General features: G+C 43.3%; 1 protein-coding gene across 1 annotated transcript; it reads left to right on the top strand.

The window, feature by feature from the left end:
• The first annotated feature begins 383 nt into the window (after positions 1–383).
• Positions 384–22,600, top strand: LOC106572452 (opsin-5). The gene is made up of 6 exons (XM_014146647.3): positions 384–873; positions 19,744–19,831; positions 20,126–20,288; positions 20,422–20,549; positions 20,748–21,082; positions 21,312–22,600. Exons 2-6 carry the CDS (start codon positions 19,744–19,746, stop codon positions 21,795–21,797), a joined length of 1,200 nt encoding a protein of 399 aa, XP_014002122.1. The 5' UTR covers positions 384–873; the 3' UTR covers positions 21,798–22,600.
• Positions 22,601–24,265: the final 1,665 nt, after the last annotated feature.

Here is a 24,265-nt window from a genome sequence, read left to right as displayed (position 1 = left end):
GTCTGATGGTGTCATTTTGAGGTGTTTAAAAAACAGGAAATGTTGATGTGTGTGAGCGAGATAGGGTTGTAAACAGACAGGAAAATATGCTGTCACACAGAGAGGGGGAGTAGTAAACAGATAGATGGAGAGGGACAGAGAGAGAGGGGGGGAAGAGAGAGAGAGAATGATAGGGGGAAAGAGAGAGAGAAAGAGAGGGGGAAAGAGAGAGAGGAGAGAGAGAGGGAGGGAAAGAGAAAGAGATGGGGAAAGAGAGAGTGAAAGAGAGGGGAAAGAGAAAGAGGAGAGAGAGAGGGGGGTGGGGGGGGGAAGAAAAGAGAAAGGGGGACGGAGAGAGTCAGAAAAAGAGAGTGAGGGAGAGAAAGAACGAGAGGGAGAAAGGGGAAGGGAAAGCGAGCGAGTGGGAGTTGTTTGGAGAAGGGGGAAAAAGAGAAAGGGGTAAGGAGACGGTGGTACTTTGTTTCGTCCGTGACACTCAGAGCCTCCCAGTCAGTGTTATTCTGATTTCTCTCTCTCTGGTTCTCTGGTTGGATTGGCATCACCCTGGCTTTTCTTCCTGGCTGCACTACAAGGACCCACTACATCTCCAAGGAAATGTGTGCAGGAAGATGCACTGTCTGTTTGTGTATGTATGTGTGAATGAGTGAGTGTGTGTCTGTCTCTGTTAATGCATTCCTGGCTGGATGTTTGCGTCGTGTGTGTTTATGTGTCAGAAGAGGAAGAGGCAACAAGGCTACCGTTGGGGTTCTGCAGTGTGAGTGACCCAGCTGGGGTCCAGTCTCTCCCGTGTAGGCAGGTAGGAGCTCTGTCCTGCTCTCCTCTCCACCTGGCCTCCATGAGTTTATCTGAGGACACACATCTCCTCCCTGGAAGGTAGGTTCCATAGAAAGGCACGGTGTGGGGCTGCATGGTGTGGGGCTGTAGGCAGGGTGTGGGGCAGGTTGCATGGCGGATCCTGTCTGTCTACTGTCAGTTCAGTGTTGGGGATTAGCGGATTACAATGCTGGTTCAGGGGATCACTATTGCTGATGCAGCTCGCTCTCTCCATCTCTGTCCGTCTGTCTGTCTGTCTGTCTGTCTGTCTGTCTGTCTGTCTGTCTGTCTGTCTGTCTGTCTGTCTGTCTGTCTGTCTGTCTGTCTGTCTGTCTCCCTTCCTGTGCTCTCTCAAATCTGTTATAGTTTAAGCAATAAAGCCCGAGGGGGTGTGCTATATGGTCAATATACCACAGCTCAGGGCTGTTCTTAGGCACGACGTGAGGCGGAGTGTCTGGATACAGCCCTTAGCCGTGGTATATTGACCATATACCATAGACCCTGTGGTGCCTTATTGCTGTTAAAAACAGGTTACCAACGTAATTAGAACAGTAAACATGTAGTTTTGCATCATACCCATCTCATATACCACGGCTTTCAGCCAATCAGCCTCCAGGGCTCGAATGACCCAGTTTATAATGGTTAGTTTGGTACTGCTATAATTAAGTGTTTGTGACATATCACCTGATGTAATATTGTTGTCAGGGGAACGGCTGAAAAAGCAGGATTCAAAAGTGTGTCAGCAGTGCTGTACGTGTCCATGCATGAGTTAATATAACTGGATGTTATCCAATAAGGTTGAAGCACTATCTGGAATAGATTTAGATGTTCTGTGTTGTGGGTCTCTACGGATTAGATCAAAGCAACAATGGACTGTGTCTAGCTGGACTTTTGTAGATTGCATATTTCAGAAATGAAAAATGTAATGACAGATGTTAGTACTAGCTTTTAGATTTCATGGACAGTTGCATGCTCCAATCTTACATAATGTCTGCTCACAAACATGAATAAAACCATTACACGCTTACTGACTGTGAATGGCGATAACTAACTGTGAATGCTGCATAACACCTGCAGTCTCCCTGACTACAAAACAAAACATTACCTCTCCTCTCAGTAGAAAGAAAATCCACCCCTCACCTCTTCGGGACCTCAAAATGGGTGATATTACCAAAGATAAGTGGGGCGCTGGTTCAGTGAACCCCCACCATCTGACCTCTCCACTGTCCACTGGAAAAGGATTCAAGCAGAAAAATAACCTGAAATTGCACGTGAAGATCCACATTGGAGAAACCATATCATTGCAATCTTTGTGACAACTTTTCCAGCACTAGCACTCAGTCATGACTGAGAGGCTTGAAAGACTCAGTGGTATGAGAGAAGGCCGTTTTTGAGATGAGGAGGAAGAGGAGGCCATTTGTTAGATGAGAGGAGGAAGAGGAGGCCGTTTTTTATGGCTGATAAGATAAGGTAGGCCCTACTTCATCTTAAAGCCCATTCAGATTATGTGTTTATAATAATCTAATGTAAAAGAGACATCACAACACATGCATACTAGGCAACCAGAGGGTTGACCCACACTCCGGGTCATATTTAGATTCATGACTATGACTAACGCGACTACATACATTAACTGCATATATATTTTTCATATGCTGACAGACACCAATTTCCAGCTGAGTATAGGCTACATGCAGTCGCAGCATTTGCTGGCCTATAGCCAATACTCTAGTCAACAATAACCCCATCAATCGTCTTCAAAACCAATCATCTCTTCAGTCCAACTGAGACCGTGGTTCTGGTAAGAATGCTGCCCAAAAAATGACAGTACATTAGCTCTGGGCAGTTACTGCTGATGAATGTAGTCTACCATTCAGCACAGACCATCAAAGCCGAGTTATGCTGTGGCATGTCGTCAGAACACTGTGTGAAACTGCAGCATTATGGTGACTAGTTTAGTTGTCTGCTCTGGGTCGGTTGAGAAGGCTGTTACATGGAGAACACACACACGGTTCACCTCGGTCCCACGACCTCATGGAATCTCCCGAGGCCCACTAGGGGGACATGACACATAACATGCCCCATGTGACATGTGTGTGAGGCATGGGGTTTTCAACATAATTACATAGCCCATACTTCATAATTACATAGCCCATACTTCATAATTACATAGCCCATACTTCATAATTACATAGCCCATACTTCATAATTACATAGCCCATACACAATTCTACTCAATCATCATAACTGGCTTTGACCTCCAAAATTCAATGATCCATTCTAATGCAAGTGAAAACAAAATGAAAGGCATCCAGAGGGACCGTATCATATGATTACCGTCTGAACTGTAGCTCTTTTATAACTACAGCCAAGATGGAGACACAGTTTGAAGGTCTTGGCAAGGTTTTTTTATGGATGCTCTGCAAGCATAATCGTGTCACCGCTCACATGCTCATTCATGCGGCGAATGCCTCACAACCAAAATTGCACTGTACACGGCCACCACCATGCTTCAACAGGCACTGATTCCCCAGTTATCTCCGCTGAGTCAAAACAATCACACTGTATGAGCGACATTTCTCATTAAAGTGGAGTCTTACGTCAGACTGATTCAATTTACCTGAAGGGGAAAAGGGAACGTTTGACAGACATCCAGCCAACAGTAAGATGAGAGCATCAGACAGACATGATCAGACCCCACTGTCTGGAGTCTGGACCTTCGTCTCCGGAAATCAATCTCAAGTGTTTTAGAGACAACAGTCACAGAGCAAAAGAGAAAGTCTGTGAGTCACTGAGAAATGCAGGCAGATGTGACCATTCAATCACAGGGTTCAGTGTCTCTGCAATTATCAGCATTACTGGCTGTGTTCAAAAAGGTAGAGACTAGAGACACATAGAGGGAGATACAGGAAGGCATAGATACATTATGAAAAACAACACAGTAGTGTGTCAATTGTAAATGATTGATTTTCAATATGTGTGCAGGCCAATCTAAGTTTGGTTTGGATGTTTAAACTGGCTCTGTGGCAACGTCTAAAATGGTAACCTATTTCCTATATAGTGCACTACTTTTGACTTGGGCCCAGTAGTGCAATAAATAGGAAGTAGGGTGCCAAATGGGATGCAACTGTGTCAATTTCTATCCAGGGCAGCCAGTTAACTACAGCTGACCATTAGCTGTTGCACAGTTCAGCTGGCCCACACAACATCAGATCAGCCACAGTTGACCAGCGCTGCAATTCAGCTGGTCAACCAGTGGTCATTCAGCTTTCTAATGTGGTGACAAGCATGCACACACACACACACACACACACACACACACACACACACACACACACACACACACACACACACACACACACACACACACACACACACACACACACACACACAAAATCACACTTGTGCTGTACTCATGTAACAAAGGTTGGTTATGATTCCACTTCCCACTGCAGAAATATGTATTTGATGTTTATGTATTCCTATTGGTTGACTGAAATTACATATCAATAAGGTGTTTTGCCATTGGTCATGCTTGCAGATAGGTGGAGATCGCAAACGTTAATTCTTCCCAGTCTGATATTGACATGTACGAGATCACTATGTACATTTCCTGATATACAGTATATAGACATGTGCCTTCAGAAGTCTCCGGTGCCAGAGAAGATGGCTGACGTTTTACGTGCTCCTAACCGATTGTGATTTTATGTTATTTTTTTTGCGTTGTTTGTAACTTATTTCTTTACTTATTTTGTACGTAATGTTGCTGCTACCGTCTCCTATAACCGAAAATAACTTCTGTACATCAGAACAGCGATTATTCACCACGAACTGGCAGAAGTTTTTTTTCCTTTAACGAGTCCGACGAGCCCGACGTGAACGACATACTGCTTTTCCGGGAACAGGCCCAAATTCCTGTAATTTGCGTGAAGAGACGACGGAGAAAAAGAGGACGGAGGTCGGGTTGCCTTCTGAGAATTCGTAGGTGATCGAATAAACTCCCCCTGCCTTCCGTTCTACTAGCTAACGTGCAATCATTGGAAAATAAAATCGACAACCTACCAGGAAGATTAAACTACCAATGGGACATTAAAAACTGTAGTATCTTATGCTTCACGGAGTCGTGGCTGAACGACGACATTATCAACATACAGCTGGCTGGTTATACACCATATCGGCAGGAGAGAACAGCGGCGTCTGGTAAGACAAGGGGTGGCTGACAATGCATATATGTAAACAACAGCTGGTGCATGATATCTAAGGAAGTCTCGAGGATTTGCTCGCCTGAGGTAGAGTATCTCATGATAAGCTGTAGACCACACTATCTACCTAGAGAGTTTTCATTTGTATTTTTCGTAGCTGTCTACATACCACCACAGTCCGGTGCTGGCACTAAGACCGCACTCAATAAGCTGTATTCCGCCATAAGCAAACAGGAAAACGCTCATCCAGAGGCAGCACTCCTAACAGCCAGGGACTTTAATGCAGGGAAACTTAAATCTGTTTTACCAATTTTTTATCAGCATGACCACCTTTACTCCACACACAGAGACGCGTACAAAGCTCTCCCTCGCCCTCCATTTGGCAAATCTGACCATAATTCGATTCTCCTGATTCCTTCTTACAAGCATAAATTAAAGCAGGAAGCACCAGTGACTCGGTCAATAAAAAAGTGGTCAGATGAAGCAGATGCTAAGCTACAGGACAGTTTTGCTAGCAAAGACTGGATATGTTCTGGAATTCTTCCTATGGCATTGAGGAGTACACCACATCAGTCATTGGCTTCATCGATAAGTGAATCGATGACGTCGTCCCCACAGTGACTGTCGCTTTCAAGGAGCAGGACTCTAACCCGGAAGCTTATAAGAAATCCCGCTATGCCCTCCGACGAACCATCAAACAGGCAAAGTGTCAATACAGGACTAAGATCAAATCGTACAACACCGGCTCGTCCGATGCTCGTCGAATGTGGCAGAGCTTGCAAACTATTACAGACTACAAAGGGCAGAACAACCGAGAGCTGCCCAGTGACACAAGCTTACCAGGCGAGCTAAACTACTTCTATGCTCGCTTCGAGGCAAATAACACTGAAACATGCATGAGAGCACCAGCTGTTCTGGACGACTGTGTGATCACACTCTCCGCAGCCGATGTGCGTAAGACCTTTAAACAGGTCAACATTCACAAGGCCGCAGGGCCAGACGGATTACTAGGATGTGTACCGCGAGCATGCGCTGACCATCTGGCAAGTGTCTTCACTGACATATTCAACCTCTCCCTGTCTGAGTCTGTAATATAAACATGTTTTAAGCAGACCACCATAGTCCCTGTGCCCAAGAACACTAAGGTAACCTGCCTAAATGACTACCGACCTGTAGCACTCACATCTGTAGCCATGAAGTGCTTTGAAAGGCTAGTCATGGCTCACATCGACACCATTATCCCAGAAACCTTAAACCCACTCCAATTTGCATACCGCCCTAACAGATCCACAGATGATGCATTCTCTATTGCACTCCACACTGCTCTTTCCCACCTGGACAAAAGGAACACCTATGTGAGAATGCTATTCATTGACTACAGCTCAGCATTCAACACCATAGTGCCCTCAAAGCTCATCAATAAGCTAAGGACCCTGGGACTAAACACCTCTCTCTGCAACTGGATCCTGGACTTACTGACGGGCCGCCCCCAGGTGGTAAGGGTAGGTAACAACATATCCGCCACGGTGATCCTCAACACAGGTGCCCCTCAGGGGTACGTGCTCTGTCCCCTCCTGTACTCCCTGTTCACTCATGACTGCACGACCAGGTACGACTCCAACACCATCATTAAGTTTGCCGATGACACAACAGTGGTGGGCCTGATCACAGACAACGACGAGACAGCCTATAGGGAGGAGGTCAGAGACCTGGCTGTGTGGTGCCAGGACATCAACCTCTCCCTCAACGTGATCAAGACAAAGGAGATTATTGTAGACTACAGGAAAAGGAGGACCAAGCACGCCCCCATTCTCATCGACGGGGCTGCAGTGGAGCAGGTTGAGAGCTTCAAGTTCCTTGGTGTCCACATCACCAACATACTAACATGGTCCAATCACACCAAGACAGTTGTGAAGAGGGCACGACAAAGTCTATTCCCCCTCAGGAGACTGCAAAGATTATGGCATGGGTCCTCAGATCCCCAAAAGGTTCTACAGCTGCTCCATCGAGAGCATCCTGACTGGTTGCATCACTGCCTGGTATGGCAACTGCTTGGCCTCCGACCGCAAGTGTAACAGTATAGCTTTCGTCCCTCTCCTCGCCCCAACCTGGGCTCGAGCCAGGGACCCTCTGCGCACATCAACAACTGACACTCCGCGAAGCATTGTTACCCATCGCGCCACAAAAGCCGCGGCCCTTGCAACGCAAGGGGAAACCCTACTTCAGGTCTCAGAGCGAGTGACGTCACCGATTAAAACACTATTAGCGCGCACCACCGCTAACTAACCAGCCATTTCACATCGGTTACACTCACCCCCCTTTTGACCTCCTCCTTTTCCGCAGCAACCAATGATCCGGGTCAACAGCATCAATGTAACAGTGTAGGTTCCGTCCCTCTCTTCGCCCCAACCTGGGCTCGAACCAGGGACCCTTGCACACATCAACAATTGACACCCACGAAGCATCGTTACCCATCGCACCACAAAGCCGCAGCCCTTGCAACCCAAGGGGAACAACCACTTCAGGTCTCAGAGCGAGTGATGTCACTGATTGAAACGCTAACTAACTAGCCATTTCACATCGTTTACACAAGGCACTACAGAGGGTAGTGCGTACGGCCCAGTACATCACTGGGGCCAAGCTTCCTGCCATCCAGGACCTCTTTACAAGGCGGTGTCAGAGGAAGGCCCTAAAAAGACTCCAGCCACACTAGTCATAGACTGTCCTCTCTGCTACCACACGGCAAGCGGTACCGGAGCGCAAAGTCTAGGTCCAAGAGGCTTCTAAACAGCTTCTACCCCCAAGTCATAAGACTCCTGAACATCTAATCAAATGGCTACCCAGACTATTTGCATTGCACCCCCCCACCCCCCTCTCTCTTTTACACCGCTGCTACTCTCTGTTATTATCTATGCACAGCCACTTTAATAACTCTACCTACATGTACATATTACCTCAATTACCTCGACTGGCCAGTGCCCCCGCACATTGGCTCTGTACTGGTTCCCCCTGTATATAGTCTAGCTATTGTAATTTTACTGATTCTCTTTAACTAAATGTTACTTTTATTTCTTACTCTTATTCGTATTTTTTCAACTGCATTGTTGGTTAGAGGCTTGTAAGTAAGCATTTCACTGTACAGTCTACACCTGTTGTATTCGGCGTATGTGCCTAATAAAATTTGATTTGATTTGAGAAAGTATTCAGACCCCTTGACTTATTCCACATTTTGTTGTGTTACAGCCTGAATTCTAAATGGGTTCAATCTTTTTTTATCACCCATCTACACACAATACCACATAATGACAAAGTGTTTTTCAAAATCTTTGCACATTTATTGAAAATTAAATGTAGAAAGTAGCAATAACCAACAACCAACTTGACAGAGCTTGAATAATTTTTTTAAGAATAATGTGCAAATATTGTACAATTCAAGTATGCAAGCTCTTAGAGACTTACCCAGAATGACTCATAGCAGTAATCACTGCCAAAGGTGATTCTAACATCTATTGATATTTCTGTATTGCTGCTATGAGTTTTGAAAGGGATGACACACATCACATTGGTCTGTAATGAAGCGTTCCAATTTACTGTATATTCAACATGTTAAAAAAGGACCGAGAGGTTTTGGTTGTTTGCCTTAAAAAAAAAACAGGAGCTGAAATATTAATGTCAGACCGTGCCTGCGATGAGACGTGAGTGAGAGGGTCTTTTTGAAGTTGTATCATGATGGAGTTCTTATTGGTGTCTTTGTTAGAGTAGCAAAGCCCGGCTGTCTCTGTCTTTGAGAGAACACCCTCAGTCTCCGTTTTATGTAACATTTGAATGTTAAGTAGGCCAATGATGTGAACTCAATGATCTTGGTGCTTGGTGAGGTTTAAATAAAGAAAACCTGCTTGTGATGGTTAATAGTTATGGCACACATGGTTTAATTTACCCCTGGCTCAAGTACCCAAGTGAGACACTAGATAAACACTAAACCGACTTGAGATGAAATTAGAGATATAGGTGGGTGTGACTTAACATGTTTGTTTAAATTCACATTTTCCACCCACAAATTCATGAAGGTGAAATATGACTGATACATTAAACGTACACAGTTCCATGCGTTGTCATGACACGATCAGCAAATTCAGACAACCAACCCATTTGCTAATGGTCTGTCAAGCATCCACGTAACATTATAGCCTACATGTACCTGAACATATCTCATAGGGTTGTTCTGCAATCCTGTGGAACATAATGTCAGTCTATTGGAAATTGATATTCAGGTCAATGGGAAATGTACGGAGTAATGAGTTGTGTAGTGTTCCTCCTACCAGACTCAATTACTGAGAATCACTACGTTATTATAGCCTTCCTTATACGGCACCGGTGTTGTAATACATTTGAAGCATTTCCTAGAGTTGTGGTGACGTAATTATGTCTTGCTGTGTAAGATATTAAAATACTGATTGGAGCATGGCAACACGTTCAAGGACGCTCCCTATATGGTTGAAAGGTGACCTAAAAGTTTATTTTTAACACAGTTCCCTATTGACTTTGCTGTCTGTCATACTGGGCACATAGCATTTCATATTAGGGTGTACTTTATAAAGGGATATAAATAGCTTATAAATGGTTCATTTGTTTATAGAAAGTTAAAAATCTGATAGGCAATAAACATATCCTATCCTTTCTTCAATTTCAGTTACTATATATGCCATAGAAAAGTAAGCACACTTGGTAACTTATATAACCTCAAACCCATAAGGAGGGATGCTTGGTTAACCTACATAACCTCAAACCCATAAGGAGGGATGCTTGGTTAACCTACATAACCTCAAACCCATAAGGAGGGATGCTTGGTAACCTACATAACCTCAAACCCATAAGGAGGGATGCTTGGTTAACCTACATAACCTCAAACCCATAAGGAGGGATGCTTGGTAACCTACATAACCTCAAACCCATAAGGAGGGATGCTTGGTTAACCTACATAACCTCAAACCCATAAGGAGGGATGCTTGGTAACCTACATAACCTCAAACCCATAAGGAGGGATGCTTGGTAACCTACATAACCTCAAACCCATAAGGAGGGATGCTTGGTAATGTCACAGGAAGGCCAAAAAGATCATCAAGGAGATCAACCACCCGAGTATGACCTGTTCACCCTGCTATCATCCAGAAGGCAAGGTCTGTACAGATGCATCAAAGACAGGACCGAGAGAATAAAAAACATCTATCTCAAGGCCATAAGACTGTTAAATAGCCATCACTAGCCAGTCTCCACCCAGTACCCTGCCCTGAACTTAATCACTGTCACTAGTCGGCTACCACCCGGTTACTCAACCCTGCACCTTAGAGGCTGCTGCCCTACGTACATAGACATAAAATTACTGGACAATTTAATAATGGAACACTGGTCACCTTAATAATGTTTACATACTGTTTTACTCATTTCATATGTACAGTTGAAATCGGAAGTTTACATACACTTAGGTTGGAGTCATGAAAACGCGTTTTTCAACCACTCCACAAATTTCTTGTTAACAAACTATAGTTTTGGCAAGTCGGTTAGGACATCTACTTTGTGCATGACACAAGTAATATTTCCAACAATTGTTTACAGACACATTATTTCACTTATAATTCACTGTATCACAATTCCAGTGGGTCAGAAGTTTACATACACTAAGTTGACTGTGCCTTTAAACAGCTTGGAAAATTCCAGAAAATGATGTCATGGCTTTAGAAGCTTCTGATAGACTAATTGACATAATTTGAGTCAATTGGAGGTCTATCTGTGGATGTATTTCAAGGCCTACCTTCAAACTCAGTGCCTCTTTGTGTGACATCATGGGAAAATCAAAAGAAATCAGCCAAGACCTCAGAAAAAGAATTGTAGACCTCCACAAGTCTGATTCATCCTTGGGAGCAATTTCCAAATGCCTGAAGGTACCACAGTCATCTGTACAAACAATAGTATGCAAGTATAAACACCATGGGACCACGCAGCCTTTATACCAGGATGGAGACGCATTCTGTCTCCTAGAGATGAACGTACTTTGGTGTGAAAAGTGCAAATCAATCCCAGAACAACAGCAAAGGACCTTGTGAAGATGCTGGAGGAAACAGGTACAAAAGTATCTATATCCACAGTAAAACGAGTCCTATATCGACATAACCTGAAAGGCCGCTCAGCAAGGAAGAAGCCACTGCTCCAAAACCGCCATAAAAAAGCCAGACTACGGTTTGCAACTACACATGGGGACAAAGATCGTACTTTTTGGAGAAATGTCCTCTGGTCTGATGAAACAAAAATAGAACTGTTTGGCAATAACGACCACCGTTACGTTTGGAGGAAAAAGGGGGATGCTTGCAAGCCGAAGAACACCATCCCAACCGTGAAGCACGGGGGTGGCAGCATCATGTTGTGGGGGTGTGTCACGACTTCCACCGAAGGTGGCTCCTCTCCCTGTTCAGGCGGCGCTTGGCGGTCGTCGCCGGTCTACTAGCTGCCACCGATCCTTTTTTCTTTTTCGTTTGGTCATGTCTGTTTTGATTGCTCACCTGTGTCTTGTTTAGGTTGTTTAGTTTGGGTATTTATTCTTGCCCTACCCACTTTGTTTCGTGCGGGTTTGTTTGCGTTTTTCCTGTCTGTGGTTTTGGGTGGCGTTTATTTTGTTTATTTTTCCTATCAGTTGTTTTTCCCTAGACTTTGTTCTAGAGGATTTTTGCGGACTGCATTTTGTCTGTACCTGAAGTGTTTTGATGAACTGTAATAAATACGCTTTCTCCGTATTTACTCCTCTCCTGCGCCTGACTTCTACACCCACCTCTCGTAGAGAGTTCTGACAGGGTGCTTTGCTGCAGGAGGGACTGGTGCACTTCACAAAATAGATGGCATCATGAGGTATGAAAAGTATGTGGATATAATGAGGAAACATCTCAAGACATCAGTCAGGAAGTTAAAGCTTGATCACCAATGGGTCTTCCAAATGGACAATTACCCCAAGCAAACTTCCAAAGTTGTGGCAAAATGGCTTAAGGACAACAAAGTCAAGGTATTGGAGTGGCCATCAAAAAGCCCTGAACTCAATCCTATAGAAAAGTTGTGGGCAGAACTGAAAATGTGTGTGCGAGCAAGGAGACCTACAAACCTGACTCAGTTACACCAGCTCAGTCAGGAGGAATGGGCCAAAATTCATCCAACTTATTGTGGGAAGCTTGTGGAAGGCTACCCGAAACGTTTGACCCAAGTTAAACAATTTAAAGGCAATGCTACCACATACTAATTGAGTGTATGTAAACTTCTGACCCACTGGGAATGTGATGACGAAATAAAAGCTGAAATAAATCATTCTCTCTACTATTATTCTGACATTTCACATTCTTAAAATAAAGTGGTGATCCTAACTGACCTAAGACAGGGAATTTTTACTAGGATTAAATGTCAGGAATTGTGAAAATCTGAGTTTAAATGTATTTGGCTAAATTGTATGTAAACTTCCGACTTCAACTCTATATACTGTATTCTAGTCAATGCCATCCTATTCAACTATTGCTGTATATATACCATTCCATCCTACGTATTCTGCAGACATACTAAATATTCTATCCACATACTGTCCATAATACCTATATTGTATATACATCCCATCACATATACAGTTCCAGTCAAAAGTTTAGATTTTTTTATTATGTATTATTCTTTATTTTTAACTATTTTTTACATTGTAGAAAAATAGTGAAGACATCAAAACTATGAAGTAACATTCAGTGAGGGAAAAAAGTATTTGATCCCCTGCTGATTTTGTACGTTTGCCCACTGACAAAGAAATGATCAGTCTATAATTTTAATTATAGAAAAACTCATGAAAACTCAGAAAAACTCATGTCAAAAATGTTATAAATTGATTTGCATATTAACGAGGGAAATAAGTATTTGACCCCCTCTCAATCAGAAAGATTTCTGGCTACCAGGTGTCTTTTATACAGGTAATGAGCTGAGATTAGGAACACTCTTAAAGGGAGTGCTCCTAATCTCAGTTTGTTACCTGTATAAAAGACACCTGTGTACAGAAGCAATCAATCAATCAGATTCCAAACTCTCCACCATGGCCAAGACCAAAGAGCTCTCCAAGGATGTCAGGGAGAAGATTGTAGACCTACACAAGGCATCGCCAAGCAGCTTGGTGAGAAGGTGACAACAGTTGGTGCGAATATTCGCAAATGGAAGAAACACAAAAGAACTGTCAATCTCCCTCGGCCTGGGGCTCCATGCAAGATCTCACCTCGTGGAGTTGCAATGATCATGAGAACGGTGAGGAATCAGCCCAGAACTACACGGGAGGATCTTGTCAATGATCTCAAGGCAGCTGGGACCATAGTCACCAAGAAAACAATTGGTAACACACTACGCCGTGAAGGACTGAAATCCTGCAGTGCCTGCAAGGTCCCCCTGCGCAAGAAAGCACATATACATGCCCGTCTGAAGTTTGCCAATGAACATCTGAATGATTCAGAGGACAACTGGGTGAAATTGTTGTGGTCAGATGAGACCAAAATGGAGCTCTTTGGCATCAACTCAACTCGCCGTGTTTGGAGGAGGAGGAATGCTGCCTATGACCCCAAGAATACCATCCCCACCGTCAAACATGGAGGTGGAAACATTATGCTTTGGGGGTGTTTTTCTGCTAAGGGGACAGGACAACTTCACCGCATCAAAGGGACGATGGACGGGGCCATGTACCGTCAAATCTTGGGTGAGAACCTCCTTCCCTCAGCCAGGGCATTGAAAATGGGTCGTGGATGGGTATTCCAGCATGACAATGACCCAAAACACACGGCCAAGGCAACAAAGGAGTGGCTCAAGAAGAAGCACATTAAGGTCCTGGAGTGGCCTAGCCATTCTCCAGACCTTAATCCCCTAGAAAATCTGTGGAGGGAGCTGAAGATTCAAGTTGCCAAACGTCAGCCTCGAAACCAATGACTTGGAGAAGATCTGCAAAGAGGAGTGGGACAAAATCCCTCCTGAGATGTGTGCAAACCTGGTGGCCAACTACAAGAAACGTCTGACCTCTGTGATTGCCAACAAGGGTTTTGCCACCAAGTACTAAGTCATGTTTTGCAGAGGGGTCAAATACTTATTTCCCTCATTAAAATGCAAATCAATTTATAACATTTTTTACATGCGTTTATCTGGATTTTTTGGTTGTTATTCTGTCTCTCACTGTTCAAATAAACCTACCATTAAAATTATAGACTGATCATTTCTTTGTCAGTGGGAAAACATACAAAATCAGCAGGTGATCAAATACTTTTTTCCCTCACTGTATGGAATCCTGTAGTAACCAAAAAAGTGTTAAACAAATCAAAACTTTAGATTCTTCAAAGTAGCCACCCTTTGCCTTGATAACAGCTTTGCACACTCTTTAAATTCTCTCAATCAGCTTAATCTGGAATGCTTTTCCAACAGTCTTGAAGGAGTTCCCACATTTGTTGAGAACTTGTTGGCTGCTTTTCCTTCACTAAAAACATTGGGTTGAGGTCTGGTGATTGTGGAGGACAGGTCATCTGACGGAGCACTCTATCACTCTCCTTCTTGGTCAAATAGCCCTTAAACAGCCTGGAGGTGTGTTGGGTCATTGTCCTGTTGAAAAACAAATGATAGTCCCACTAAGCGCAAACCAGATGGGATGGCGTATCGCTGCTGAATGATGTGGTAGCCATGCTGGTTAAGTGTGCCTTGAATTCTAAATAAATCACCAACAGTGTCACCAGCACCCCCACACCATCACACCTCCTCCTCCATGCTTCACGATGGGAACCACACATGCAGAGATCATCCATTCACCTACTCTGCGTCTCACAAAGACACAACGGTTGGAACCAAAAATCTCAAATTTGAACTCATCAGACCAAAGGACAGATTTCCACCAGTCTAATGTCCATTGCTCGTGTTTCTTGGCCCAAGCAAGTCTCTTCTTATTGGTGTCCTTTAGTAGTGTTTTCTTTGCAGCAATTTGACCATGAAGGCCTGACTCATGCAGTCTCCTCTGAACAGTTGATGTTGAGATGTGTGTCAGAACAGAAATTACAAGATTATGTTATAATGCTGTTATTGCATCAAATGGATGTTTTAAGCAACAGAATAGGGGGTTCTTAGAACACTTTAATCTGTGTGTGTTCTACTGACGATGGGCCTCTTGGAGGCTTAACACTGACAGAAGATTTACGATGTCTTTGGATGATAAGCCTAACAAGACCGCATTCCATAGCATGAGTTATTGTTTCTGTTCTATAAGGTACCAGGGAGAGATGACTCCGGGGCCAGACCCTGGTCTCTACATAATGAGAACAGTTTTACAGCAGATACTGTCTGCTGTAAATTATAAGCATCTTTCATACAAATCTTAACCTTGTGACCCATTCCATACATCTGTTGTTTGACATGTAGACTGAAGGGGGCTATAAAAGGGCTCTGTCGTTGGGCTCTCAACGAATCACTTATGGGTGGTTCGTTGACAAGCTCCATTACTGCAGTAATTCAATAATAAAGTTCACTTGTTTTAATAATTACAATAATTCCACAACATGTGTCTGTTACTTGAACTCTGTGAAGCATTTATTTAGGCTGCAATCTGAGGTGCAGTTAACTCAAATTACCTTATCCTCTGCAGCAGAGGTAACTCTGGGTCTTCCTTTCCTGTGACAGTCCTCATGAGAGCAAGTTTCATTATAGCGCTTGATGGTTTTTGCGACTGCACTTGAAGAAACTTTCAAAGTTCTTGACATTTTCTGGATTGACTGACCTTTATGTCTTTTTTTGAATTAATACATTTTTTTCTCCCTTTCATGGTATCCAATTGGTAGTTACAGTCTTGTCCCATAGTTGCACCTCCCGTACGGACTCGGGAGAGACGGGGGTCGAGTGCCGTGCGTCCTCCGAAACACAACCCAGCCAAGCCGCACTGCTTCTTGACACAATGTCCGCTTAACCCGGAAGCCAGCCGCATCAATGTGTCAGAGGAAACACTGTACACCTGGCGACCGTGTCAGCGTGCATTGCACCCGTCCCGCCACAGGAGTCGCTAGAGCGCGATGGGACAAGAACATCACTACCAGTCAAACCCTCCCATAACTCAGACGACGCTGGGGCAATTGTGCACCGCCCCATGGTTCTCCAGATCGCGGCCAGCTGCGACAGAGCCTGGACTCGAACCAGGATCTCTAGTGGCACAGCTAGCACTGCAATGCAGTGCCTTAGACCACTGCACCTCTCGGGAGGCCTTGACCTTCATGTCTTCAAGTAATGATGGACTCTCATTTTCTCTTTGAGCTGTTCTTGCCATAATATGGACTTGGTCTTTTACCAAATAGGGCTATCTTCTGTATACCACCCTACCTTGTCACAACACAACTGATTGGCTCAAATGCATTAAGAAGGAAAGAAATTCCACAAATTAACTTTTAACAACTTGTTAATTGAAATGCATTCCAGGTGACTACCTCATGAAGCTGGTTGAGGGAATGCCAAGAGTGTGCAAAGCTGTCATGAATGCCAATAGTATGCAAAGCTGTCAAGGGTGGCTACTTTGAAGAATCTCAAATATAACATATATTTTGATTTGTTTAACACTTATTTGGTTACTATATGATTCCATATGTGTTATTTTATAGTTTTGATGTCTTCACTATTATTCTTATTAATAGCTTATTTGCTGCAATTTTAAACGTTTTGGCATGGGGTGCAGAGAAAATGTTGCCGTTTTAAAGCTAATTTTCATACAATTCTAAAGTGTATTCATGTGATATTTGAGTGACTCCAACGTTACTACAAAATCGATGGACTAAAAAACCTAGCTAAAAAATGTAAGCTGAAATAGACTAGTTGATCTGGACATTTCTGAAAAGTTAATAGCTCTCTATGGTATACAATAACTGTCATGACACGAGGAAAACTGATGGTGCACCACCCAATTTAGAAATTGCATCTTGTGCATTCTACTATTACAACTATCAAGAGAAAGTTGAAAGCCGGACTCAGTTCCTTAAAAAACTATTTTTTGGGGGGGGGAGCCCGCGCCCTCCCTGCCGACTCGTCGGGGCCCCCACAGTTTGGGAACCACTGGTCTAGAGAGATTGTAGCCTCTGGAGGACTGGGAGGCCCACTCAGAACACAGTGGTGCTCCAGGCCCTTTGTGGTCTGAATGGAACATGTTTGTCTCTGTATGGAACATGTGTCTCTGATTAATTTGATATACAGTATGGTAATACTGTATCTAATCAGGCTGTATTAGCAGAGGCACACGTTCCAGGCTGTATTTCCCTCTATTACAATGGCATAGTACAGTCGTATTCAAAAGTTTTGAGAATGACACAAATATTAATTTCCACAAAGTTTGCTGCTTCAGTGTCTTTAGATATTTTTGTCAGATGTTACTATGGAATACTGAAGTATAATTATAAGCATTTCATAAGTGTCAAAGGCTTTTATTGACAATTACATGAAGTTGATGCAAAGAGTCAATATTTGCAGTGTTGACCCTTCTTTTTCAAGACCTCTGCAATCTGCCCTGGCATGCTGTCAATTAACTTCTGAGCCACATCCTGACTGATGGCAGCCCATTCTTGCATAATCAATTCTTGGAGTTTGTCAGAATTTGTGGGTTTTTGTCTGTCCACCTGCCTCTTGAGGATTGACCACAAATTCTCAATGGGATTAAGGTCTGGGGAGTTTCCTGGCCATGGACCCAAAATATCGATGTTTTGTTCCCCGAGCCACTTAGTTATCACTTTTGCCTTATGGCATTGTTCGTCACCAAACTGTTCCTGGATGGTTGGGAGAAGTTGCTCTCGGAGGATGTGTTGGTTCCATTCTTTATTCATGGCTGTGTTCTTAGGCAAAATTGTGAGTGAGCCCACTCCCTTGGCTGAAAAGCAACCCCACACATGAATGGATGCTTTACTGTTGGCATGACACAGGACTGATAGTAGCGCTCACCTTGTCTTCTCCGGACAAGCTTTTTTCCGGATGCCCCAAACAATCGGAAAGGGGATTCATCAGAGAAAATGACTTTACCCCAGTCCTCAGCAGTCCAATCCCTGTACCTTTTGCAGAATATCAGTCTGTCCATGATGTTTTTCCTGGAGAGAAGTGGCTTCTTTGCTGCTGTTCTTGACACCAGGTCATCCTCCAAAAGTCTTCGCCTCACTGTGCGTTCAGATGCACTCACACCTGCCTGCTGCCATTCCTGAGCAAGCTCTGTACTGGTGGTGCCTCGATCCCGCAGCTGAATCAACTTTATGAGACGGTCCTGGCGCTTGCTGGACTTTCTTGGGCGCCCTGAAGCCTTCTTCACAACAATTGAACCGTTCTCCTTGAAGTTCTTCATGATCCGATAAATGGTTGATTTAGGTGCAATCTTACTGGCAGCAATATCCTTGCCTGTGAAGCTCTTTTTGTGCAAAGCAATGATGACGGCACGTATTTCCTTGCAGGTAACATGGTTGACAGAGGAAGAACGATTCCAAGCACCACCCTCCTTTTGAAGCTTCCAGTCTGTTATTCGAACTCAATCAGCATGACAGAGTGATCTCCAGCCTTGTCCTCGTCAACACTCACACCTGTGTTAACGAGAGAATCACTGACATGATGTCAGCTGGTCCTTTTGTGGCAGGGCTGAAATGCAGTGGAAATGTTTTTGGGGGATTCAGTTCATTTGCATGGCAAAGAGGGACTTTGCAATTAATTGCAATTCATCTGACCACTCTTCATAACATTCTGGAGTATATGCAAATTGACATCATACAGACTTTGTGAAAATGTATTTTCAAAACTTTTGGCCACGACTGTACAGTCCCCTTAACACATCTACCACAACATACTCCACAAGGAAATCAACAGCTACTGGCTGAAGCTCACACATTCGAACTCTTAACAAAAGTCTTGGTTCAGTGCTCAACCCAGCTGTTGTTTCAATTCATTTCAAGGCCCAGTACAGTCAAAATTTGTTTTTCCTGTGTTTTATATCACATTGTACAACAGCTGATGAGACTAACACTGTACAATTGTGAACAATTTTGATCAGTGTTATTTCCTGATAGTTGCTGGTTGAAAATACAATCTACACAGGACCATCTAATCAGCAGGTTTGCATGGGCAGGAGTTTTGGCTTTCCATGGTGACATCACCATGCGGTACATTTTTTATAGACTAATAACAAAGAGCATTCCAAACCTCCAATTACAGCTAGTTTTCTCCTCCCCACTAAAACCACTCCAAAACAGTCCTAGCAAAATTCTTGCTTCAGAAATAGTTTTGCTAAAAAGCAACTTTTGCCCATTTTAACGGAAATCTTTTACTGTAAGGTAATTAATTGCTACCCAGAAATGATTTGATATTGATCTAAAAAAGTCTGCATTGGGCCTTTAAACCTTTCCAATTCTGATATTTATCCAAAGCAGATAAATGTAGACCAGATGGAACGACAAAAATAGTGTAGCGAATCCTTTGTTGTTGCTCACCTTCATGATCTTTTTGTCCACTCTCTGATGTTTTCCCTCATCACACATTCACTGATTATTAAATTAGTTGATTCAAAGAGAATTTGTGGCTGTAATTAACGCTAGCAAACATTACGTAATGACATAATTGTCAATTAACTGTGCTACTGTTCTATGACTAACAGTTACACTCCCTTCTGTCCACCCTCCTCCACTCCTTCTCTCTCTTTCTCCAGATGGGAAATGCTTCAGACACAGCCCTGTTTGTCTCCACAATCTCAAAGGAGCTTGACTTCCTCATGGGCACGCTCTACAGCATATTCTGTGAGTTCATATTCACTGCCAAGAGGTCATATTTCTTCACTGTTTATCCATTCACAACAAATTCTCACATTTTAGTCAATTTAATTCAAACTAGCAAGTTATCCAGTCACAGCCACATGCAGCTCAAATTAAGAGAAAATTCAAGGCATATACAATCCATTCATAGAGTACTGGATATGCTTCTATGCCTGGATGTATACCCTCCGATTTTCACATTCATAATTCTTCATCTATGTTTTCAGTTGTCCTTCTCTCGTTTTCATTTTATCATATTTCATTCTCTTTCTCTTCTAGGTGTTCTGTCTCTCCTGGGGAATGGCATCTTGATGCTTGTTGCGTATCGTAAGCGCTTGTCCTTGAAGCCGGCCGAGTTCTTCATCATTAACCTGTCCATCAGCGACCTTGGGATGACCCTGTCTTTATTCCCTCTGGCCATTCCCTCTGCATTCGCTCACAAGTTTGTCATATTCTTTCTCTCTTCTGGCTCATGGAACAAAAAACTAAACTCTCACTGTTATTCTGAGTTGTAATGATAATGAAGGAATATAACATTTTATACTGCCTAACTCTCATCTCTCTCCACTGTGTAGGTGGTTGTTTGATGAGATCACCTGTCAGTTCTATGCTATGTGTGGGGTTCTGTTTGGTCTGTGCAGCCTGACCAACCTCACAGCTCTCTCCTCCATCTGTTGCCTCAAAGTCAGCTTCCCTAACTATGGTGAGTTAGATGTCAATGGGATATGATCAAACCTTTCTTTTTTACCGTACGTTAATCTCTGAGATGGTGAAATAGTCTGTTAAAACTGATGCTAACTAATTTGCCCTTTAGAGATGAATAAAGCACAATCTTATCTTATGTCAAAATGCACATTTCTCCGCCTTCCTTTTCCCCCTTTGTCCCATTTTCCATCCCCAGGTAACAAGTTCTCCTCGTCCCATGCCTGCGTCCTGGTGGTGGCTGTGTGGTGTTACGCCTCTGTGTTCGCCATCAGTCCCCTGGCACAGTGGGGACACTACGGGCCCGAGCCTTATGGCACTGCCTGCTGCATTGACTGGCACGCGCCCAACCACGAGCTGTCAGCCCTGTCTTACATCGTCTGCCTGTTCCTTTTCTGCTACGCTCTGCCCTGCACCGTCATTTTCCTCTCCTACACCTTCATCCTGCTGACGGTGCGCGGCTCTCGCCGGGCCGTCCAGCAGCATGTGTCATCCCAAACCAAAACCACCAATGCACATAGCCTCATTGTCAAGGTCAGAGTGTATCCCTGTGTCAGCAGTCCAGTTCACAACAACAACATAAACAGTTCAGGGATTATGCAATTCTGTTTATGGATAGACGAGTATAGTTTGCAGGGTCTGTGGCAAAGTTATAATGTATTATGTCGGCAGACTTTAAGTAAAGTAATATTGAATATTCATTCAATGTTTATGCCTATTTATATATGCAGAAATGTTTTTAATTATGTGTGTTTCTGAACAGTTGTCGGTAGCAGTATGCATCGGTTTCCTTGGTGCATGGAGCCCTTACGCCATAGTGGCCATGTGGGCGGCATTTGGTGATGCCACCATCGTGCCTCCTGCTGCATTCGCCCTGGCGGCCATCTTTGCCAAATCGTCCACCATCTATAACCCTATGGTCTACCTGCTGTGCAAACCCAACTTCCGCAAGTGTCTTTGCCGAGACACGTCCACATTCCGCAATAGGATCTGCAGGGGCAGCCCCCGGCCTGAACAGAAAGACCCCTTTGGATCCATATCACAACCATCCCAGAGAAACAACAAGGAAATGAGCATCTCATACGGACAGCCAGAGAGCCCCGTAGCGTGTCTGCACTGTGCTGAGGATGGAGCTCCTTGCCAAACAGGGACCACGTCCCAGAGGACTGCCTACATACTGACCGGCTCCACCTACGGCAAGGTGACTGTCAATCAACTCTCTGCCAATCTGCAGGCTGATTTCCTCTAGTATTGCATCAGAACTGCATCCTACCCTAATCGTTCAGACAGGGATGGTGAGATTGCCAGGGGGAAAGAGATGGCCAGGAAGGGAGAGACTGACAGTAAAATGGCAAAAAGTCTTGGTTGAATCATATGTTGCAATCTGGCACACAAGCCAACATGACAGTATCTGTGTCAGTGAGAGATGATGGGCCCATCTTAACTCATCAGCATTTTCTGACATTTGCATGTACCTCAGCAGCTGTTGCACTCATTCTTACCACAGCAAACAAGAGAATATTGAGAGTCCAATGTCTTACAAGTTGGTCAACACAAACAACCAAGAATATTAAATTGTACACAAAAGTGTTAACTGAACTATTGAAATATATTTATAAAAGACAACATTTGTTATTATTATTAAGTGCAGTGGATTTATCCAGGAAAATCATGAGGCAAGGAGACAGAACTAATGAAAATAGGTGCCCAATGATCCCACACATCATGCAATGTTCACATCTGTGTAGCGGGGACGATATGAAAATATTAAAGCTAATCATCATCAACTCATCTGGTTAAACTGTGCCGGTGAAGAGTGAGACCTTGGCTGAATTTTTCCTGACATATTTCCAATGCATTGCTGATAGAATTGGGCTGTAAAGTAGCCCTGGTTTCCCTTCAGACCATTGTGTTGCTGTGCTGTAGACCTTGATGTGTATTTGTAATAAGAGAGCATATCTATAGTATCATTATGACCTTATTGTAACTGTGAAACAAATGTTTGAGGCAGTTGCTGTAATTATCAAATTTTATTACAAAACGTTGAAACAACCAGTCTGGTGCTTGGTTATAATTGTTAGAAATTTAACTCATGTTTCAAAATTGTAAATCAAAACTGGCATACCTTTTGTTCTGATGGGCCAGTAGGTTCAGACACTCTGGATGCCATGGGTCAGGTAAAATAACCTCAATATTTGCAGTATATCAGAAGTCTGTAATGACATTAGATAAACCATCATTTCTGTTTTTAAGGTCATATTAGTCTCTGTGTCATTCAGAACAACAAACCTGTATCAACAACATGGACAGTTGGACGCAACAAACTGTGACTGAATATTTAATTTTCCTGTTAGCATGGTTCCAGGTTGATGACCTTTACCTTAATTGCCTTTGGCATTATCTGTTGAGCAGATCCAAAGAGTGGAACCAACAGAATCTCTGAGAACTTCTGTTTCAGATAATTCCAATATTATTCAGGCAGTTGTGATGCAACTCAAGTTATTCTGGCACAACATCAAGGATATGTGGAAAAGTATTGCTATGGAACATCAATTCACAACTTGCAAAATATGTTCCTTTTGATAGAATTTATAACATATGCCTGCTAAATGCAGATAATATATATATATTGGGGGGAGGGGAAAGTCTGTGAATCCTAAAATTAAATAAACATAAAACAAATTATTCTGTCAGGTGGTTTGACTGTGTGTTGGCATACAGAGTTTTGTGAGGAGTATTTTATGAGCAGTCAATCTAGCTAATCAGTCAGAAATCTCCATTCTCTCAAAAAGGGGTTGCGGTGATGGTGCGCAGGACATGAAATCTCGGCTGCAGTCACCTCATTTTTCCACTTGTTTGATCTGAGATGAATCAGAGTGAACAGGAATTTGCATTTTGTACGAAAAGTGCTAATTCTATATGAGTGGCCCGCATAGTTGTGTTTCTTAAGGCCTACAACAACAACCCCACTGACTTTATCAAAGCTGACAGGCTAAATAATAATGAGTGGTTCACAGTGAAAGCAGTTACATAATAAACAGATGTAACTCTAACATGCAGTGAAGCTCAACATCTGATTAGGTCATTTTTTGTCATGCCTACATACTGGACAAGCTTCACCACTGTTAAAATTCTTACATTAGTACAGTAAAAAGTATTAAACGAAGTGGAAATTAAAAACATGCAAAACAGACAGTCACGCTGTCTTTGTAAAATACCGTGCTACTCATTAAATACAAGCTGATGATTAATCTGACTATTTGCCATTTGTTTCAAAATGAACTGCAGTGCACCATTCAAGCCGTTCATCCCTTTCACTCCCTTCCCTCATCACTGTTCACCCCCTCTCACAACTGCTCTTTCATTTTCCTCCCATCTCCCTTTATCATCCCCTCTCTACGCTCTCCCTCTGATGAAACCCTCAAGTGATTATAGTGGGTCGTGGGGTTTGGATCGTTTTGCTACACCAGCTGTTCCAGAGCTTCCGACTGCTCATGGCACACAGTCAGCGCACAATGCAAATGTATTTTGCCGTGTTTATTTCTCAGCCTGCTGTCAACGCCTCAGAAGATACTGGGGGGCATTTCTGCTCTGGTGTGTGGTGTGTGTGTGTGTGTGTGTGTGTGTACGCTGGAGTTGGTGTGTGTGTTTGTGTGCGTGTAAATTAGTAATTCCATTTCGCCTTGTATTTATACAAATGTCAGTTATGTAATTAGT

The sequence above is a fragment of the Salmo salar genome, chromosome 15, assembly GCF_965601325.2.
Source record: "Salmo salar chromosome 15, fSalSal1, whole genome shotgun sequence".
In the NCBI taxonomy this organism is placed as follows: Eukaryota; Metazoa; Chordata; class Actinopteri; order Salmoniformes; family Salmonidae; genus Salmo; species Salmo salar.
This window is presented reverse-complemented; position numbering and strand designations above follow the sequence as displayed.

What these genes read in the sequence shown, in the direction of transcription:
- LOC106572452 (XM_014146647.3), top strand. Translation starts at nt 19,744, where the DNA reads ATGGGAAATGCTTCAGACACAGCCCTGTTTGTCTCCACAATCTCAAAG. An exon ending in CACGCTCTACAGCATATTCT is followed by an intron (nt 19,832 to 20,125) that starts GTGAGTTCATAT and finishes TTTCTCTTCTAG; the next exon opens with GTGTTCTGTCTCTCCTGGGG. An exon ending in CACATAGCCTCATTGTCAAG is followed by an intron (nt 21,083 to 21,311) that starts GTCAGAGTGTAT and finishes GTTTCTGAACAG; the next exon opens with TTGTCGGTAGCAGTATGCAT.